Genomic DNA, 18,980 nt, shown 5'->3' with positions numbered 1-18,980 from the left:
TTTATTTTTATGAGTAATTTACGGAGCAATAGAGGGATAGTTTTAAAACCTTGTTAGAAAATTTAATAACTTAGCCCTGGCTGGTGTGGCTCAGTGGACTGAGCATCAGCCTATGAACCACAAGGTTGCCGGTTCGATTTCTAGTCAGGGCACATCCCTTGGTTGCAGGCCAGGTCACCATTTGGGGGGCATGTGAGAGGCAACTGATCGATGTTTCTCTCCCTCTCTTTCTCCCTCCCTCCCCTCTCTCTAAAAATAAATCAATTTTTTCAAATCTTTTTTAAAAAGAAAATTGAATAATTTAAGCATAGCAAATTCTCATCCCCTGTTTCCAGGGCTTTGAATGCAAAATGGCCGGTGTTTTCTGAGTGCAGCTCACTGTTCATCAGCTATCATGAATGAACCTGGGAGCGAGCAGCCCATCTCATAAATACCGGTGCCAGATTTCAGGTAAATCTCCAGTAGATTCTGGTTCTTCTTCCACTTGCATCATGAAAGCAGTTACTTTTGAAACCTCTGGCGTCTCATAATTTGGGTAAAGAGAAGATGGTTGTCTTTTCCCCATAACTGCAAAGCATTTTCATTTTTAAAATTTATAAACACCAGGAAGCGTGATTAGTGCAGTAATTTTGTTTTTATTGCTACATCACCTATTCCCCCTTGATCAGCTGTGTAAGTGCCTCTGACTTCACCCAAATATAAAGAAATATTAGCCGCATTCCTTGAGCGCAACAGGATGGTCCAGGGTCTTGCTGAAAAATATGAAGCGATACAACCCTTCCTGTAGAATGACTACCTGGAAAATACGTCACATTTCCTTTTTCTCCTCAGAAATATACTGTTTATTCAGCAACGATAGCGTTCTTGAGGAAATCCATCCAGGTCTTTGTCTTGTGAGGCTCACCCTCTGAGCCGTCGCTTATGAAATCAATTTTTCCGTTATCGCTGGAGCCCACCTCGCTGCTGCCTGTCCTGACCTGCCGCACTTCTGCAGAACGTCTTCCTTTGTTGGTTTCCTTCTCTCCCCCGTCCTGTGCCGGAGAGGAAAACTTCGGGGTTCTCAGCTGGATGCCATGAAAGCGATAATAAAACTACAGGGATGGTGTCTTGTACGTTCCTTTACAGATTCTTAAAAGCCGGTGTGACTCTCAGCCGTGAACAGGCGACCGGATGGGGGGTGCAGTCCTGGCATTCCTTCCCTGGTGCGTCATCCTTCCAGGTGGTGATTCCCTCATGTCTCCATTTCCTGTTGTTTTCCTATTCTTTAGCACAATTGGCAATAATTGATAAGCATGAAATAATTTATAGGATGATCAAGGGGAAGCTGTTTCAAAATGTAAGAAAAATAAGGTCACTAAAATCCCATGAATGATCATAGATATATAAATGGTTCCAATGGTCCCGTGTGGCAAATTCAAGATAGAGTGAGTTTTTATTCTGTTTTTGTTTTAAAAAGGTAAATGTTCTCTTTGATCTTTTGAAGATTTCTTTTTAAAAAAAAGAGAGAGAGAGAGAGAGACATTATGAAACCTCAACCTTTACAAATAGTTAGAACTTCTCAGGAACAAAAACAACTAAGATCGAGTTCGACGGACCCTGATTGTACATGAACGACGAAATCATACTAATAAGTTTGGTTGTTTCATGAAGATTTTCAAACTCTGGCTCCCTGGAAAACTGCCCCCCACAAAGATTGTTCCTTCGTCTGCTTGGAATCGAGCAGTGCTCAGACCAAATCTGAAATGCAGTCACACAGAAGCTGTATCATATTCCAACAGCACAGCGCCCACCCCTGGGCTCCACCAACACCCCCCATGGGGACCAGGCAGCCCTTGCCCGGGGCAGTCCCTCCTGGGGTCCTGCTTCACACACAGCGAGGAAGAGAGACTTAGGACCCCAGGAAAACAGGCAGGACTTCTGGAATACTGTTCAGGCTTCAGAGCAAGGAACGGAGACAAAACTCAGAACACAGACGCCCAAAATCTACAGCTGTTACATTCTTTCCATAAACGGATTTATGGTGAGGGAGAGAGTGTTCCTGTTCTTCTGGGGTTTGTTTTTTTGTTTGTTTTTGTGTTTTGTTTTTAATTCTTTTTCATCTTCTGTGTTTTCGGTCAGGCCAGGGATACAGTTTGACTATTAATCTACGACACAGAGGAAATGTCCAATTCACAAAAGTGGCATGTTCCCAAACTTTGGGAATCGGTTGTCTGGGGAAACACAGAATATATTTTTCCTCCAACAAGCAATATTATAAATGATGATGAGGTTTTCCGGACCAGCCCAAGAGAAGCCTTCTGAGCTCATAATGTTGTTGAAGCCCTGTACTTTCAGAGTAAAGATTAGTAGAAAGTTCCTTTGTTGAAGCACTAAGAAGCAAGCTCAAAGACTGAAGACAGATTCTTCTTTGTTCTGAATTCTATTTAATGAAACACCAGTTTCGTGAAAAGGAGATAAAGGGAAAGGATGGGGACTTTTTGGGTAGAGAGTTCGCCTTCAGGAATGTTGGACCCTGTAGCAGTGTTATCTCGTCTTTTCCAGTTTCACCTTGATACCTTTTTTCGTTCCCTCCATTTAAGCGTGACGCCAAGGAGCCATGATCAGGGTAGATTTGGGGCTCGCGGGGGAAGGTAGCAAAGACTAGGGAGGAAAAACAAAAAGTTTGAAAGGGATTTCCCTGAGGGGTGACGAAATCCTGTCATTCTGAGAAGGTGGCCTAAATCAGCAGTAACTGATTTGCTAAGGAAGTTGAGGAGAAGGTGGGAGACCCAATGTTAGTGCCCCAGACCGGGGAGCCGGAGTCCACTGTTTGGCCAGACAGTTCCGTCTCTGACCATAAGGTGGTGCCATCCGCCCAGACAGTCATCCCAAGGGGGCCGGGCCTACAGCAGGAGGAACTCTCCACGTGCAAGCCACGTTTTCCACCCAGGCTCTAGAACTCACAGGAAGCCCGGAGTAAGCAGCGGGTATCAACCTCCACGTCACGGCCTCATCGCCCAGCAGCTGGGCCCGCCCTCCGAGGCCCCACCTGCTCACACCTGAGCAAGAACACCTTCTGGGCGCCGGGCAACTCAACCCACATCAAGAGTCCAACTAATGACTCCCAATTCCTCTCATGGGTGTTCTCCCCAACGTCGGCTCTGGGCTCTTCACGCTGCCTAATTCCAAAAGGGAGCCTAGTCCCAGAGCATCTGGGAGGCTCATCCTTCCATGCCCTCACAATGAGAGAGCAAGGTCTTCTCTGGTGGGCACGGATGGGTCACAAAGGCCTTGATGACAAGGCCTCACATGCCCTGGCCAGCTTTATCTTCCAGTTTAAAACCAACCCAAGCAACCTGATTCCAGACACAAGCGCCCCCAGTCCCCTGCATGCGTTCCTCCCTGCTAGCCGTCCCTCCCCCTCTCTCCCTCTCCCCCAAGAGCTCCTCATGAAGGGTTTAACTGAAACTGACCAGTGAATCGGAGTCGCAGAGTAAAACGTGGGGTCCACGCGTCAACGACAAATGCCCAGGGGTGGCGAGAGGCAGCCCCGCCTCGTCCTCTCTAAGGCTGGTTGGGTCTGAAACCGAGCAGGAGGGCCAATCTGAGCATGCTCCCCACTGAACACCAGGGCAGCTCAGTGTGTGGCACGGTGTCTGCTCTCAGTTCACGTTGGCTTTATCATCAGAACAATGGTGCTGTGAATACTGTCCCCTCTCCGCCCCCAGCCCCTCAGCCACAGTTGGCCAAACCAGGTCTGTGTTGCAGAGCTAAAAGGGTGAGGTGAGGAGGGGCGGTCACAACCAAGTCACCGCTCTGAGCTCCCCGCCCCGGGCCTGTGGCCTAGATGCGTAATCCCAGCAAACTGCCGACTGATTCTGCATAACTCGCTCTGCTCCCCTGGGACTGCCTGGAATGAGTCTTCTCCCCGGGAAGCCAGGCCCTGGCCTGAGGCCTGGAGATAAAACCTTTATGAACGTGTGCCTATACTTGGCAACACCTCAGAATCTACCTACCATTTGTCTTTTACTTCGAAAGGGGCAGTTGGCTCAGGTGAGAGACCCAAATGTCCCCTGAGAGGCTGGAGCAAATAGTGTCAAGATGAATTTTTAAATTATCCAGGTCCTCTGAAGGCTGCCCCAGGGCCTCACAGCGGCAAAAGGCCGTACAGAGCCAAAGGCCACGAGGAAGCAGGAACCCAGAGACCTCCATGGGCCTGGTCGCTGCCCCGGGTGCCCCCAGCACCAAGGAGACTCGAGTGTCTGCCTCCAGCAAAGGTGGCCTGGCTCCCGCAGGCTGGACCTCTCCTATTTCTGTTGCTCAAAGAACCAGGTGACCAGCTGCCTTTTTTAATGCCAATATTGCTCATGTTCTCACTTACGAAACAGGCCCCACGGCAAGAAAGCTTACCCAGGACATTCAGGGGCTTACAGAGCTGGTGAGAGGCCAGAAGGCGGCTGTTTGCTTCCGAGGCTTTGTCTTTTAAGGATTTACAGGAGTTGGTTTTTCATGAACCAATAAAGGAAGCCACGTCCACTCTGCAAACAAAAGCAGGCTGGGAAATGCAAACCACCTGTTTTAATGCATTTGTACCCCACCTGCTTCCATACAAGATCTGAGGGTGCATGAAGTAATTGCTATTGGAAACGTAGGCAGGAGTGGCCAGCTTCTTGCCACTGCTGCAGACTCAGACCTTCAAAGTGACCATTTATTGGGGCCCTGGAAGTCGGGTAGGGATAGTGGAGAGAGCCTCCCAGTCCTGCAACCCAGAGGAGAGCCCACTTGGGAGGCGCCTTCCCCACACTCTGCTCTTCTTCCTCCCGATTCAGGGCCAATGGTCACGCTGGACAGCTGTGGTCATTGGCGGCCACACTGGCCCCCGGCCCAAGTATAGTGGGACCCTTGGAAGGAAGCTCTCCTGGCGGCCTAAAGGCGGCTGGCCGAAGGATGACCTGGCCAGCGCACCTCTGCACCCCCTCCCCCAACCTTGTCACATGGCGACCCCTAGGAGGCTAGCAGTGCAGCCAGCTGCGGAGACCCAGGGCCGGGCCGCCGTGATGAAACTGCCCTCGCTCATTAGGGTGGAGGGCCCGGCCTGGGAGCTGGGTGGGGGAATGGGGTGGGAGCTGGTACCCCGGCTCACCTGTTCTCCTGCAGGAGGGTGGAGACAGCGCCCTCCCCCAGCCCTGCGAGCCCCCAGAGCGGCGCCCTGGGGCTGACGGTGCCCAGAGCAGTTCCTGTCCCTGGCCCGGCCCGGCGCCCGGGAGACGTGAGCCTGCACACGTACACACACAGTGGGGGAAGAGGCTCCCAGCGGCGCCCAACTTTCCCCCTGCTTCCTCCAGCCGGTGGAGAAAGCAGGGGGCGGCGTGGGGGGGGCATCCCGCCCTGGGCATGCTTGGGGAGGGAGCTCCAACGGGAACAGAGAAGAGATGGGGAGACTTCGTTCGAGTTTTGTGGGGGGAGGAGGGCTTAACCATTGCCATCAGATGGCTGGAGAGTACAGGGAACCCAGAGAGGGGCGGGGTGGCGGGGGATAGCGCTTGGGGAAAATGGAAGAGTGTGTTTGGAGACCCGTAAAGTTGCCTTTCAAGCTCCGGCCTCCTGGGCAAGTGATGCTCCGCGGCGGGCACTCTCAGAGGGCTGCCTGGGCCTCCCTGTCACCCGCCTGGAAATGATGCAATTCCAGTCTGTCACCTGGATCCCTGCAGCCCGGCCCAAAATCGATTGCGGGGGGTGGGGTGGGGTTATTGGCACGCTAGGTGTTGCACGGCCCACCACAGCGGGGCAAAAAGAAAGGGGTAAGATGGGGCAGTTGCTCGGGCCAAGTCCTATATCTAGTGCTTCTACTGTTCAATAGTTGGAGGGTTTCTTTAATGCAAAACGTCACAACGCCAGGGACTCCCATATGTGCTCAGTCTGCCCTCAGCATCATTGGGTCCATGAAACTCCTTCACTCTATCAAGGTCTCGGAGCTGGGACTCTCGCCGAATTCCAAACGGCGGAAAAAGGAAACTTCCCAGGTTCGGTGTGGGTGCGATGCGGGCCAGGGGCTCCGGGGAAGCTGTCCGGGCGCAGACCTTCCCCTCTTCCCTTTCTCTAGCTGCAGCCGGAGCTGCAACTCGCTTCTGTTTTTAAGCCGGTGCGGCCATTGCCCCGGAGCCCCCGCGCACACGCGCTCACACACACGCGCGCGCGCGCGCACACACACGCACGCAAACCCGTGCCCGCAGCCAGGTCGGCAACTTCGTGGGGCGCTCCCAGCGGGGCTCGGCTTCCTCGCATAGTAGTTAGGCGCTGGCCCCGCCCCCGGCCGTGTTGTCAAACGGGCCGGGGTCTCGGATTGGTCCAGCCGCTGGGACAACACCTGCTCGACTCCCTCATTCAAGTGACACCAGAGCTTCCAGGGATATTTGAGGCACCATCCCTGCCATCGCCCGGCACTCGCGGTGCTGCTAACAGCCCGGTCACATGCTCTCCCGAGAGCTGCGGGAGGGCGCTGGGTAACCTCTATCCAGCCTCGGCTGCGAGGAGGAGGGAGAAGGCGAACAAGGAGGAAGAGTGGGAGGAGGAGGGGAAGCGGCGAAGGAGGAGGAAGGGGGGAGGGAAGCACAAAGATTCCAGGTCTCCCGGAGGGAGGTTTACACCAAGAACCATGTGTGCCGAGCGCCTGAGCCAGTTCGTGACCCTGGCTTTGGTGTTGGCCACCTTCGACCTGGCGCGGGGGTACCGACGTTACCAACCCGCCGGAGGGTCCCCCAGACAGGGTCCCCCATCATAAAGGCCGCCTGTCCCTGCAGAACACAGGTAAGTTCGTGCGCCCCTGTGGCAGGGAGCCGCTGGGAGACAACACCCGGCACCCACGCAGGGCTCCCTGGGCGCTTCCCCGGAACTGGGTGCCCCACCTAGGGCCATGCAAACTCTTGGGGTGGCGCGGGGCATGCATAGGAGGAGAGTGTGAGGCCAGGCGAGGTCCGCGCCGGGCTCTGCGCGCCCGGAATCCGCACGTGCTGGCTGGGTGATGAAATAGCTCGGGCAGGACTTGTTGCTGTCCTCCCCAGGGTTGAGGGTAAATGAGGCAGAGCCAGAGGAGGCCAGTGCCGACCCCGGGCTCACTCGGTGTAACGCTTCTGGCCGCCAGGTGGGAGGCACGGAGGGTCCTGGGAGCTGGGCTGCACCCTACACCCACGGGAGAACTTCTTTTCTCAGCCAGCAGGCTATGGCGGGACCGCTTCTCCCCCTCCTCAAAAGATGCCCGAAAACCGAGAACTTTGTAGGGGAGATGCTGCGTGGGGAACTTGCCCCTGGGGCGCGCGGGGGGTGGTGCAAGGCATACCCCACTCCAGGGCAGGTCAGCAAGCGATGAAATGGTGACAGGGCCCCAACTGTGCACCACCGCTGGTCCGCTCACCGGCAAGCTGCCGAGGAGGGCCAGGAGCGCAGGGTGCGGGGCTGGCCCTTTTCCCAGCTCCGGGGAGAGAAAGAAAACCTGCCTACAGCTCCTGGGCTCTAGGTAGTTCCCCCTTCCTTTAGGGCACCTGAGAGCCCCGCAGTGTGGGAGCGTGCGCTCTCCGCAGGAGCAAAAATGCACGAGTGCCCAATGAGGGACTCCCCAAGCGAGTGAATCGCGGCCCTGCTGCGCGCTCCTGCCCAGCGTGCGGGGGCCACACATGGGATCCCATCGGAGCCCCCCACCTCCACACGCGAGAGCCCTCGCCCAGGTCCGCGCCACTTCTCCAAGGACCCTCGCCCTCCCTTCCCCCTCTCCAGCTCTTTCCCTGAGAATTGAACGTAATTTGTTGGTGACCCTCAACAAGTACACGCCCTCATTCCCTGGGTAGCTTCAAGTTGAATGTGGATTATCTACTCCTAACTTGCCCTCCTTCCAAAATATACTTTTCTGGTGGAATTTGGTGGTTGGTTGAAGTCCGGGAATTGAGTAGGGGGGAGGGAAGGAAGCGAGGCTCTGCACAGGGTGGCTTGACAGTTTAACTCCTTCACTCCATCCTTTCAGACAGACGAATTAGGGCCACGTTCTGCGAAGGAGGGCAGCAAACTATGGGTCCCAGGAATTCTAGGGGATTAAGTGACATGTCACACCGGACCCCTATTTAAAAGGAGCCTCTGACGGCGAAGGTGGCGAGTCTGTGGGCTAGCCCCCCGCTGCCCGTACTCCGAGCCTGCCTAGGGGCCAGTTCCTCTAACCTGGTATTTTTCATGCGGATGGTTTGGAGGTGCTGCCTTGATAGGAATTTTGTTGTGATTTTTAGGTGTTGAATCCTAAAGCTGAATTGAAACTGCTTTTTGGACGCTCTCATTGGGGGGGTCAGGAAGGAAATGGCTGTGATTTCATAGCTGCAGCTTCAAGGTCCAAGTAGAGAAGGGCATTTCATTGACAGCCTACAGGAGGGAGGGGCACGCTAATCATTTAAAATCTTAGATTTGTCTGTGGGTTTAGAAAGCTGAACCATCTTCTGTTCTCAGGCTAAGAATTCCCACAAGCACTTTAATAGAGACGGGGAGGGTGAAGAATGCTCACACCTAACTTCTGGTTGGGATTTTCGTAACGTAGGTTTGGCTAATTTTTTACAAATATTTATACATACCACTTTTTTTCATAAGTAGATTAAAATGACGACATTTTCTTTCCCTGGCTTTTTAGATCCTGAAATAGTCCTTCTAATTTTTTCTTCTCCTTAAATTTCCTTTTGGACATTACTTCTATTTCCGCTAACCTCTCTGCACTCCCCAGCACGGCTGAGAATTTTGTGTGTATTCGTATGTGATTCTCATTTTAGCGGAAATCCAGCACTGCCTGGTCAGCGCCGGCGATGTGGGATGTGGCGTGTTTGAATGTTTCGAGAACAACTCTTGTGAAATCCGGGGCTTACATGCGATTTGTATGACCTTTCTGCACAACGCTGGAAAATTTGACGCCCAGGTAAAAACCATCAAGAGCACAAAGAATGTTTGGGGTTAGGGGAACACTACAGACACGTTCACTGGGAAGACCTGTGAACAGATTTCCTGAGCTGATCCCTGGAGTGCGTACGAGCACTTGCAAGACACATTCTAGGGGTGCGGCAGGAAGCCAGTGTCTGCTCTCTGGAGCTCTCGTGGAGGCTAAACCCTTCCCCTCGCTTCAGCTGTGTCTACACAGGCAAACTAGATCGGAGACCAAGTTGAACAATGATCTGAGGATGCCTGGCCGAGAAGACAAAGGCCATGAGAAACATCTTGTCAGGAGGCAAACTATATCTGACTACCCAGGACCCAGTCTGTAAGGCCCGTCGCATAGGAACACGAAGTGGGGGGGGGGGGGGGGGGGACAGAGACTCCAATTATACCTTCCAAAAGCTAGTTTCCCCTAATGGGCAAGAATACACGAGACACAGAGTTCGGAGAAATTCACCTTCTCCTGGTGGTTGTGTGAGCAGGAAACCTGGGTAAACAGAGGCCTCAGAAGAGCAAACCTCTCTCCTCCCAACCTGCAAAGTCAAAACCATGAATGTGTCCGTCACGTGCCCCCCTTCTCTTTTGCTCTACCTAATATAGTCAGGGCCTGACCCACTTTGGGGTCCCAAGGGCAAAGCCCAGCAGCTGCGTGGGGCAGGAAGAGAACCCAACAAGCAACCTCTGGCTCCAGTGCTGACCGTCCGAATACATGGCAGATGGCACGAGGCTCACCTTCGTGCACCTCCCCCCCATATATGCTCCGTGAAGCGCCCTGTTATTCTCTCCCATAAACTTCTGCCCCCATCTCACCAGAGAGCGATGATAACGTCTGGATGAGGCCAACAGTTTAGGAGTGATTTATGAACGTCACCAGCCCCTGACATTCGTAGAGGGCCTGACCAAGCAAGGCCAAGGAACCAGGAAGGGACGCGGCGGGGCTGGCAGCCTCCCCTACAGAGGACGTGGGGCGGCAGGAGGGGAAGCAAACCCGCGAAGGGAAGACGTTGCCGGTTTGAACTCCCTGAGGCTCCCGGGTGAAGCATCCCTTCTGGGTGCACTGGAATTAGGAAGCATAATAGGAAACCCGGAGGGAAGGTGTGTGTTCCAGGGCGACCCCACCAGATGTCAGGGAGGAGTACCAGGCCCAGATTGTCGCAGTCCTCACATAAATTCCTCTTCCTTTTTACCCTCAACCGAGGGGAGGGTGTTCTCAAGTGAGAGGCATCCCTTACAAGTCATTTCTCAGTGCATAACTGCTTCATAAACCAGCACACCCTGCCCTCCACCCTCTCTGGCTCCCGTTGGAGAGTCGAGAAGAGGGGGCAGTGGGCAGGGGGGGGTGGTTTTCAGTGACCAGACACCAACCCTAGACATGCCGCTTGCTTCTAAAGGCAAGAACCGAAATAAACGTGCTGGCGGGCTTCCCACGCCCGACCTAAACCCCTTTACTTGCTCAGCTTCATTCCTTCTGGGTCTAAAAACAGGGGTGACCTCTCCAAGGACAGTGTGTCCCTATGGTAATGGGGGCGCGGCATCGCCGGTAGGTCCCCCATGATGCCTCTCTGCCCCCAAGGCTGGTAAGGGGGCTAACAGCCCAGCTCGCCTCCACAGCCCCCAACAGCTGTCTCCTCTCTAGGATAAGAACAATCTCGAGGGGTTGCCAGGAAAGAGAAGTGTGGGCCAGATGTATGCCTGGCTGTCTTCGCCACTCAGAGGCAGGGCGCGGGGGCGGGGCCGGCGCTTGGGCCAGACGCTGCCAGGCACCGTGCCAAGTGGGCCTTTTAGAGGCAGTAATCCTAACAGTTTAAAGGAGTCAGACGGTTTTCAAAAAGGAAAAGAATGCTCCTCCTCAAAGGATGGGGGAGACGAGAGTGTGGGGCAGGCACAAAAGGAAGGTGTGAGGTTTGGGGAAGCAGCCGCTTTCTACTTGGGGAGAAGGCTTGCTGGGAACCACTAAGGAGTTCTGGGTGCATGTCAGCCCGAAGTCCCCTTGTGTTCCAGAAAAGTGGCCACCAAACAGCCAACCCTGGTCTGTCTGCCTTGGGGACAGCCAGCCACGAAAGCTCCAGTGTGAGGGACGCTAGCAGGGCAGCTGGGGGGAAAGGAGGCAGATCTGTCTATCTCCCCAAGTGGCATCCTTTTGGCCAGACATCAGAGGTGTCATGCCACTCTGGAGACACCTCCTGATGAAGCACCCACCTGCCACCTGCAAGGACGTCACTCTGCAGCGGGGTCTTGGGGTTCAGCTCTCAGAAAGCTCCCAGGTGAGGCCAAAAGGGTCTATGTCTAAGCGTGTAACAAGGTCTCGTCTCTTCTGCCCCCTCTCTCCCTCCTCTGTCCTCTGTCCTCTGTCCCCAGGGCAAGTCCTTCATCAAGGATGCCTTAAAGTGCAAGGCCCATTCTCTGCGGCACCGCTTCGGCTGCATAAGCCGGAAGTGCCCGGCCATTAAGGAACTGGTGTTACAGCTGCAGCGGGAATGCTACGTCAAACATGACCTGTGCTCGGCCGCCCGGGAGAACACGCGGGTGATGGCGGAGATGATCCACTTCAAGGACCTACTGATGCTCGAGTGAGTGTGTGCTCGGTGTGAGGGCCCGTGTGGAGGGGCTGAACCCCCTGTTGGGTGGGGGAGGCCCCCGGGGAGGGCCTTTCCTGCTGACCCTCAGGAAAAGCAAAAGACATTTCCACCATCAGTTTCTAAATCATAAGCAAGAGATACAGGAAACTTACTAAGCACGAAATGGGCAGGATTCAGAAATGCCCTTGGCCTTCCCCTCAGGTCTCTGAGGGTTCCCCCTAGTTCTGTGGGGGCCCCATCAGACCGCCAAGAGCTGATCGCATCTGTCCAGCAGTTACCAGGTGCCAGGCGCAGAGCTGAGCGCCTTCTGAGAATTGTTCGCTGGATCCTCACAATAGCCCTAGTCTGGTCCCATCTTCCTCTCCATTTTACAGAGGAGAAAACCGAGGCTCACTGAGGTCAAGGTCACAGACAGTGAGGGGCCAAGCCAAGGGGCCAGGCAGTCTGGCTCCAGAACCTACATACCCTCTTAAGGGCCAAACACTGAGAAAAGGGGCTTCTTTGTTTCCCCACTTCCATAAGCTCTCCTTGCCGCTAGGAAATCCAATTCATCTTCTCCAGCACATGAACAGCCCCCCAGAAAAAAATGCAAAACAAATGTCAAAGGCTCTAACCAGCCGGGCCCCTTTACGCCAAAGCGAGGAAGGAGGGACTTCCCTAGTTGAAGATCTGAAATGCAATCGTAAGCCCAGGATGTCTCGCTCCTTAAAAGGCGCGCCATCGAGGGCACCCTAAATCTGGCAGAATGGTGAGGTGCGCGTCTGCTCCTAACACGAAGCATTATCCATAGCCCCGGAAGTTTACCATAGCTCCTTCCTTCTTCAGAGCATTAGGACAGAAAGCCAGCCCCAAGCTAAGCAGCCCAGGACCGGTCCTTGTCCACTTGAGGGCAGCGTCCCCCTGACTCATTAGGGCCAAATCGGTATCATTCTTGAATCCCCGCTCTTTCTGCCAGTGTTCCCCAGCTGCATTCGCTCAGCAGGCTGCTCCCCACCCACCTGCGCCACTTAGATCACGGGGGACAGCCACCTGCTGTCACTTTCCACTCGGTAGTGAGGGTCTAGGTGTCTTGCCACAGCCCAGTGTTAGAATGATAAGACTCACCACAAATCTCCACAGGCGGCTCTGTTCTGTGAGTCACACTCAGACTGGATAACGTACTTTTTATTCTCCCAAATGCCTGTGAAGACACAAGGCAACCATGGCATCCATGGGACAACTATCATGACATAAAAGCATGTGTTGGGTGGGCCGGGGCCGGGGCTTTCCCGGGATTATGTCAGGATTCTTTCCCACCAACGCTACAAGGTAGAGGTTGCCATCCCCTGTCACAGAGGAGGGGGCGGGGAGTGAGGCTGAACTGAAAAACCTCCCTCTGGGATTGGGCTCCTGCTTTCCAACCTGGGAACAGGTGACGTATGTGCCTGAAGCCAGCTGCCAGGAACAAACCCCGAACCTCCCTGCTGTGGCCTGCTCTCTCCCCACTGGCCCTGCTGGAGGCTCATGGGTCCCTATGTGTGGCCGGGGTTTTTCCTTTCACACGAACAGAGCCCGGTGAATGTCCCTTCAAGGTGCCCCCTGGAAGACACAAACGCCCGTATGACTGAAAAACTCATGCAGGTCATTTGTCCGAAATCCACATCCCATTAGAGACAGTGTGTGGGCCTCTCGAGGGGGAACTGGTTTACGTCCTTACTATATTCCTGGAGACAAGAAGACTGTCTTTGGGGAGAAAAATCTTCTTTCAGAAAACGACAGGTTTTAAAGACCCTCACCCACCCATCCCCGCATTTAGGAAGCGGCAAAGCACTGTGGCTTCTGTGTCCCCTCCATGGAGACATGGCTCATGGGGCCATGGGACCCTTGCTTCCAAAGGGCTTCTTGCCTCACTTAGAACAAACACATGACATCCCCCCACCCAGCCCACTCTGGAAATGCAGGTGCCCCCCACCCAAAGGAAGCCTGGGCCTCCTTTAAGAAGACTCGCTGCCCTGTACCCAAGTCCTCCTGCCTCCTGCTAAGCCTGCACCTCCAGGCAGTGGGTCCTATCTCACTCAGCCCCCCACCAACCCCCACTACTACCCCTTCAGAAGCCACGACTAAGCAGTGCATTAACTTGAATGAGTTTCTTGTTTGGGGTTTTTTTTTTTTTTTTTTAACTATCATAACTGATTTGGGCACAAAGGATCTCGTCAGTCCCCCGAAATCAAGACGACCACTTAAGAGTGTGTAGCATTGGTCACAGGCAAGGAAAATAAGAGCTGAGTTTTCTTTTCACTTCAGAGAGGAGGAAATCACGATCACCTCAGTAACCACATCACCCCCATTCCTCCATCCATCCCCATCTATGCCCAAACACTGTAACGTTCAGTTAGAGGGGTCCCCTCAGCCCTTCCCACCCCACTTTCTCTGTATCAACAACCTGGGCCCCTGCACATCCTGTCACTGGGTGCTGGCAGCCTGCAGGCACGTCCCCTTCCAAGTCCTTTCTTTTTAAAACCCTTTAGCCCGGCTGACACCCAGTTGAGAGGGCTGGGCTGTGTCATCAGACACGGGCTGAGCTTCAGCCTGAGAAGGCACCAGGCCAGCTCAGAGTCACACACTCCCCTCCCCACGGTTCCCAGCTCAGGGGGCCAGGGGCTAATGGGCATGTGGGCCGGTCCAGCCATCTCAGTCCCACCTTGGAGGCTGAGAGCCGTCCGGCAGGCCGACTGCCCTGGTGAAGGAGGTGAGAGGCAGTGCATTCATTCCTGAGAGTGCTCCCCTGACCCTGCGGAAAGAAACTTGAAGAGGAGCGTTGGTTGGGTGTCTCCAAAAGGCAAGCAAATGCTCAGGCCCTGCAGTTCACTCGTGGGGCCCCAGAGCTGTGTTGGGGATGGGCGCGTGCTGCTGTGGCAGATACACTCAGTGAACTTGAACTCCCTGAGACAGTCAGGAGGGAAGGAAACTAGAATGAACGGACCCTTTTCCCCCATGTTGCCCCATGGCCTCCTCTCTCAGCCCAAGAAGACGAGGGTCATCACTGTGCCTGCCCCTGCTAGGGGCCTGCCTTCAAGAGGTTAAGCGCCCTGCCCATCAGCCATGGACAAACTCTCGGACGCCGAAGGCATCTGGGAGGCCTTAAAAGGCAGCCTGCCCCACCAGCCAGGACATTCCTCTGCTCCACTCAGCCCAGCCTGAGGCCTTCCAGGCCCAGAAGCTTCCAAAAGGCCCTTTCTCCCCACCTCGAGCCCATCCTTACATCTGCGAAATGAGGGCAGTTTGTTCAACTCCGAGTTGAGGACGAATTCATAGAAATGGCAGCAAATACTTCCCAAGTCCTAACACAATCTGCCCTCCTGCGTAGCAGCCACTGCCAACCTAAAAAGAAAAGAGGTGGCAGGCTCACGGGGGTGCAGGGAGGGGCAGTTTTGGTCCTTGTGAGCGATCGCACAGTCCAGGGTGATTTCCCTGCCCAAGGCGGTGGCGGCAGGGCTCGTGGTCCGGTAGATCCGGGCACTCTGCTAGCTGAGGCCCGCTTCAGGACGCGAGGGAGCCCAGCGGACCCTTCCACGCCGTGAGAGGCACCTCCTGCTGGAGACCCCTCTTCCCGGCTGGTCCCATGAATACAAAAAGCAAGCACACCACTCGCCCCTTCTGCACGCAGCTTCCCCCCCCCCCCACCCCCGGAGGGAGGTTTGCATGATGGGGACACCCTTCCTGCACTTTGCACTTTCCCTGAAGGAAGACCCACAGCCGCTGGGATGGCCCGAGCGTGTTTATTTCGGAGACAGCTCGCTTTCATTCCAAACACACACCGGCCCCTCGCGGCCAGCCCTCACCTCCGGTTCTGGGGAAGCCCACGTGCGTGCGAAGATGCTTAGGCAGCCAGCCCCGCTCCCCGCACAGAGGGCCGCCCCAGGGGCCGTGACATCCCAGGGAGGCGGTCTCCCCCAACCCTCTCCTCCTGTTTTCAAAATCATCCTTCCTCGTCATGAGCCCCAGCCAGGGGCCCAGACAGACATGGGGGAAATGGCGCCGGGCAGCCTCGCTTAGAGAAGGCTTATCCGGAAGAGGGACAGAGCCAGCTGGCCCTGCTGACGCCTCGTGTGAGGGGGCAATCTAAGGCTCCCCAAGTCCTGAACCTACAATGGCTTCTCCTTTCCTACCAAAAAGACTCCTCGGTTTGGTATTTGAGGCCCTTTACCACTGGCCTCCTTAGCTCTCCTCTGGTCCCCAAGACCCATCTACACGCCCACTAAAGCCCCCCCGCTTAGCACACCCCAAAACACGCCCAGGGCTCCCAGCCACGCTGTTGGCACAGCGGCCCTACCCGGCACTTTCCACCCCACCTTCCCTGGAGGCTCCTCCTCCGTCACAGGCACCTGCGAGTTGTTATGGACCCTCTTCCTTGTGGGGGGCTTTGTCCCAAGCGCCTAACTCTCTCCGGTGCCTGGCATGGGGCCTGACACCTAACAGGCACCCCGGAAATGGGGGTTGAGACCAGCTGGAGCTAATTCCAGAAAGTTCTCCCACCAAACCCAACCCCAAGACAAGCCCTAGGTTCCCCACCTCTGTCTTCCCTGCTCTGGCCACTGCGCTCCGTGGCCCAGGCAAGACAGGCAGGCTCCATTCCCGGTCTCTCTGCCCCGCCCCCGTCCCCAGACCCTACGCGGACCTGGTGAAGTCGCTGCTGAACTGTGGGGAGGAGGTGAAGGAGGCCGTCACCCGCAGCGTGCAGGCGCAGTGTGAGCAGAACTGGGGGAGCCTGTGTTCCGTCTTGAGCTTCTGCACCTCGGCCATCCACCGCCCCCCCACGGCGCCCCCTGAGCGTCCGCCGCAGGTGGACAGAGCCAAGCCCTCCAGACCCCACCACCGCGACGCAGGCCACCACCTCTCGGAGCCCGGCAGCAGGGAGCCCGGCAGCAGGGAGCCCGGCCGAGGTGCCCGGGGCGAGCGAGGCAGGAAGAGCCCCCCGAACGCCCACGCCCGGATCCGAGCCGCGGACCACGGAGCCCAGGGAACCTCTGGGAGCAGCGAGTGGGAAGAGGAGCGGTCCGAGTATTCTGATATCCGCAGGTGAAGCCGAGGCCCGGCCAGGAAACCGTTCCTCCACGCCATACATTTTCTTCTCTATGGACATTCCAAGACAACTGCCATTAAAGAAGGGGGATGTCACACGCAGGCTTTGGTGGGGATTGTGCACTGGGGTGACGGTGTATGTTAGCTTAATGAGTGGGTGAGGCGGAGACTCCCAGGCAGCAGGGAGGTCTCGGGGGAGGCCCGGCGGGGTCCACGCCTTTGCCTCCCTCGACGCCACGTGCGCTGCCTGTAGCTTTGCCTTCTTTATATCCATGGGGCCGCTGGGCGCGGCCTGCGGTCTCCTCTGCGGGGGGGACCGTGGGCCGGGGAGGGGGCAGCAGCCCCCCCCCCCAGGCTGGACCACACTCTTGGTGCTGTGCCCATCTGGTGCTGTCTTGGTGGAGGGTGGCAGGTTCTAGTGCAGGAATAGACATGAAAATCTCGCTGGGAAGGAGAGCCTGGAGTGGAGGCAGGGGCCGTGGGGGTGCTTGGTGCCACATGGAATTCAGTTTCTTGCATGGGACCTGGGGGGTTGGAGCTTCTTGGCGGGGGTGGGGGTGGGGGCATGGGTTCTCAGTGTGACTTCTGAGCCATTGTTCTGTCAGGGGCACCCCGTCTGAGGGAGTGGCCTCTGTGTTTGTATTTTAACCACTGCTTCAAGTCTCCGTATCACTTTTTTATTTATCCAGTTACATCTACATATCTGTCATCTAAATAAAAGGCTTTCAAACAAAGCAACTGAGTCGTTAAAACCAGCTCAAAGGGGAAACAAACAAACCAACCCAGCCCATGTCTGGGGGCTGATTTTATTTTTGCTTAAGTGTTATTTTCAAAGGCATTCTAGAGCAATGTCCCTGTACATCTGACTGCCTGGTGGGGCCTATAGCCACTTAGAGGGAACCACCCCCCCTCCGGGGGGGGTGCACTCAAGAACATCTAACAGACCCGCTCAGCCCCTCATCATCCCACCTCAACCCCCCGCCAAGCTCGATGATTCCCGGAGGCCACGCTGGACAGCGGGCTTCTCATTGCCAGAGGACAGACACGGGAAGAGGGAAGCCAGGCCGCTCAGTCACTCCCACGGGGAATGCCAGCCTTTCACACACAGCGAGGAGTGGCCGAAGCGGGGGAGGGCCAGGAGCTTCCAGATCTGGATCGGCAATCCCGCTATGAGGAAAGGAGTCAGAGTGTACAAAGGAGAGGCAGGAGGGGAGGCAGAACCAGACATCCCAGGAGGAAGGGGATCCTAACAGAAGGTGTCCCCGGAGGACTTCTGGCTTCTAGAGCAGGGTCAGCAAGCTTCTTGCAAAGCCCCAGGGAGTAAATACGCTGTTTTCAGTTCGGTGCGTCACCCGGTTTCTGTCACTACTCAGCTCAGCCCTTGTGGCACGAACGCAGACATACAGAGACGGTACATCACAGGCTTGGCCCCGCGCCAGTACCCTTTTATTTAACAGGCGCCTGGCTGCGTTTCTCTCTTGGGCCTGAGATGGCTGACCCCTATTCTACTGAGTGGGTGAAAAAATATGCACCCTCCGTTCACATCAGCTCATAGCTCGCCCGGGAAGCAACCTGAAGCCAGAGATAAGGAAGCTAAGTGTACCTCCTCTAAAAGGACGTGTTGCAGGGAATGCCCTTACCCAGAGCACAGCTAGTAGGTCTGCACCCCGATCATGGCTGCCAGTCTTTCATGGCCTGTGCTGGGTGTTGGGGGCAGGGGAGCCAAATGCTGGAGAAGCACCCAGAAAGAGCTGGGGTTGCAGAAAGCGGAGGAGATGGCGCACTTAATCCAGCCCTGCCCGCAGGGCGCAGGGAGGACCGGTGTGTCCGGCTCTGCCATGGGAACCGAGCACAAACTGTGGCCGTCTCCCGCCACGGGCCACGGCAGCACGCTGACTGTGCTCCTGACGTCACCCTAGAGCTGAAGCAGTCACAGTCGCCCGCGTTGCTGGGTCAGCTCTTCATTTGTTCGCCGGCTGCTGGGCTGGACGTGTGAACGGCATCACGCTGACATTTCCCTCCGTGTCAACGTTGTATGTGCCGCTTCTGTTGCAAACATGGGTCCCGTGTGTTTATCAGCGTCCCCCTAAGGCATAAAAGGGTCTCCTTTTCCTGTCACTGCTTGGTTCTCTCTCCGAAGCCAGGTCGCGAGCCTTTCATTCTGGTTCCTAACGTTCTAAGGCTGACAGTCGTATTGACTGCTAAGGTTCTTCTGCTCCAAACTGAGGACAGTCCAAATTCCTGTACGCGTTGGCAGACAGGCGTTTGTACCACCGAAAACACCAGCAGAGCCATCATGAAAAACAGAGCCTGCGCTCGGGCTTTGTACTTCATACACATTTACTCACGAGCCTTCCCGTGGGGAAGGATGTGGATTTCCAAGTGCAGGTACCATGTTTATTTTGA

The 18,980-nt window shown here is 55.6% G+C and overlaps 1 protein-coding gene and 1 long non-coding RNA gene across 2 annotated transcripts in view; one reads left to right on the top strand and one right to left on the bottom strand.

Moving 5' to 3' along the window:
• LOC150001023 (uncharacterized) overlaps positions 1 to 18,980 on the bottom strand; it is a 77,839-nt gene that overhangs the window by 13,517 nt on the left and 45,342 nt on the right. The window lies entirely within an intron of this gene.
• STC2 (stanniocalcin 2) lies at positions 6,337 to 16,672 on the top strand. Its single transcript, XM_090289821.1, is given in 5 exon segments — positions 6,337 to 6,703; positions 6,705 to 6,786; positions 8,778 to 8,920; positions 11,293 to 11,504; positions 16,158 to 16,672. Coding segments are annotated over 5 exon segments (924 nt in total). The 5' UTR covers positions 6,337 to 6,634; the 3' UTR covers positions 16,576 to 16,672.

The sequence above is a fragment of the Furipterus horrens genome, unplaced genomic scaffold (genome assembly GCF_987537825.1).
Source record: "Furipterus horrens unplaced genomic scaffold, mFurHor1.1.pri manual_scaffold_10, whole genome shotgun sequence".
NCBI classification, from domain to species: Eukaryota; Metazoa; Chordata; class Mammalia; order Chiroptera; family Furipteridae; genus Furipterus; species Furipterus horrens.
The sequence above is the reverse complement of the archived record's forward strand: the minus strand, read 5'-3'. Positions and strand labels throughout refer to the sequence as shown.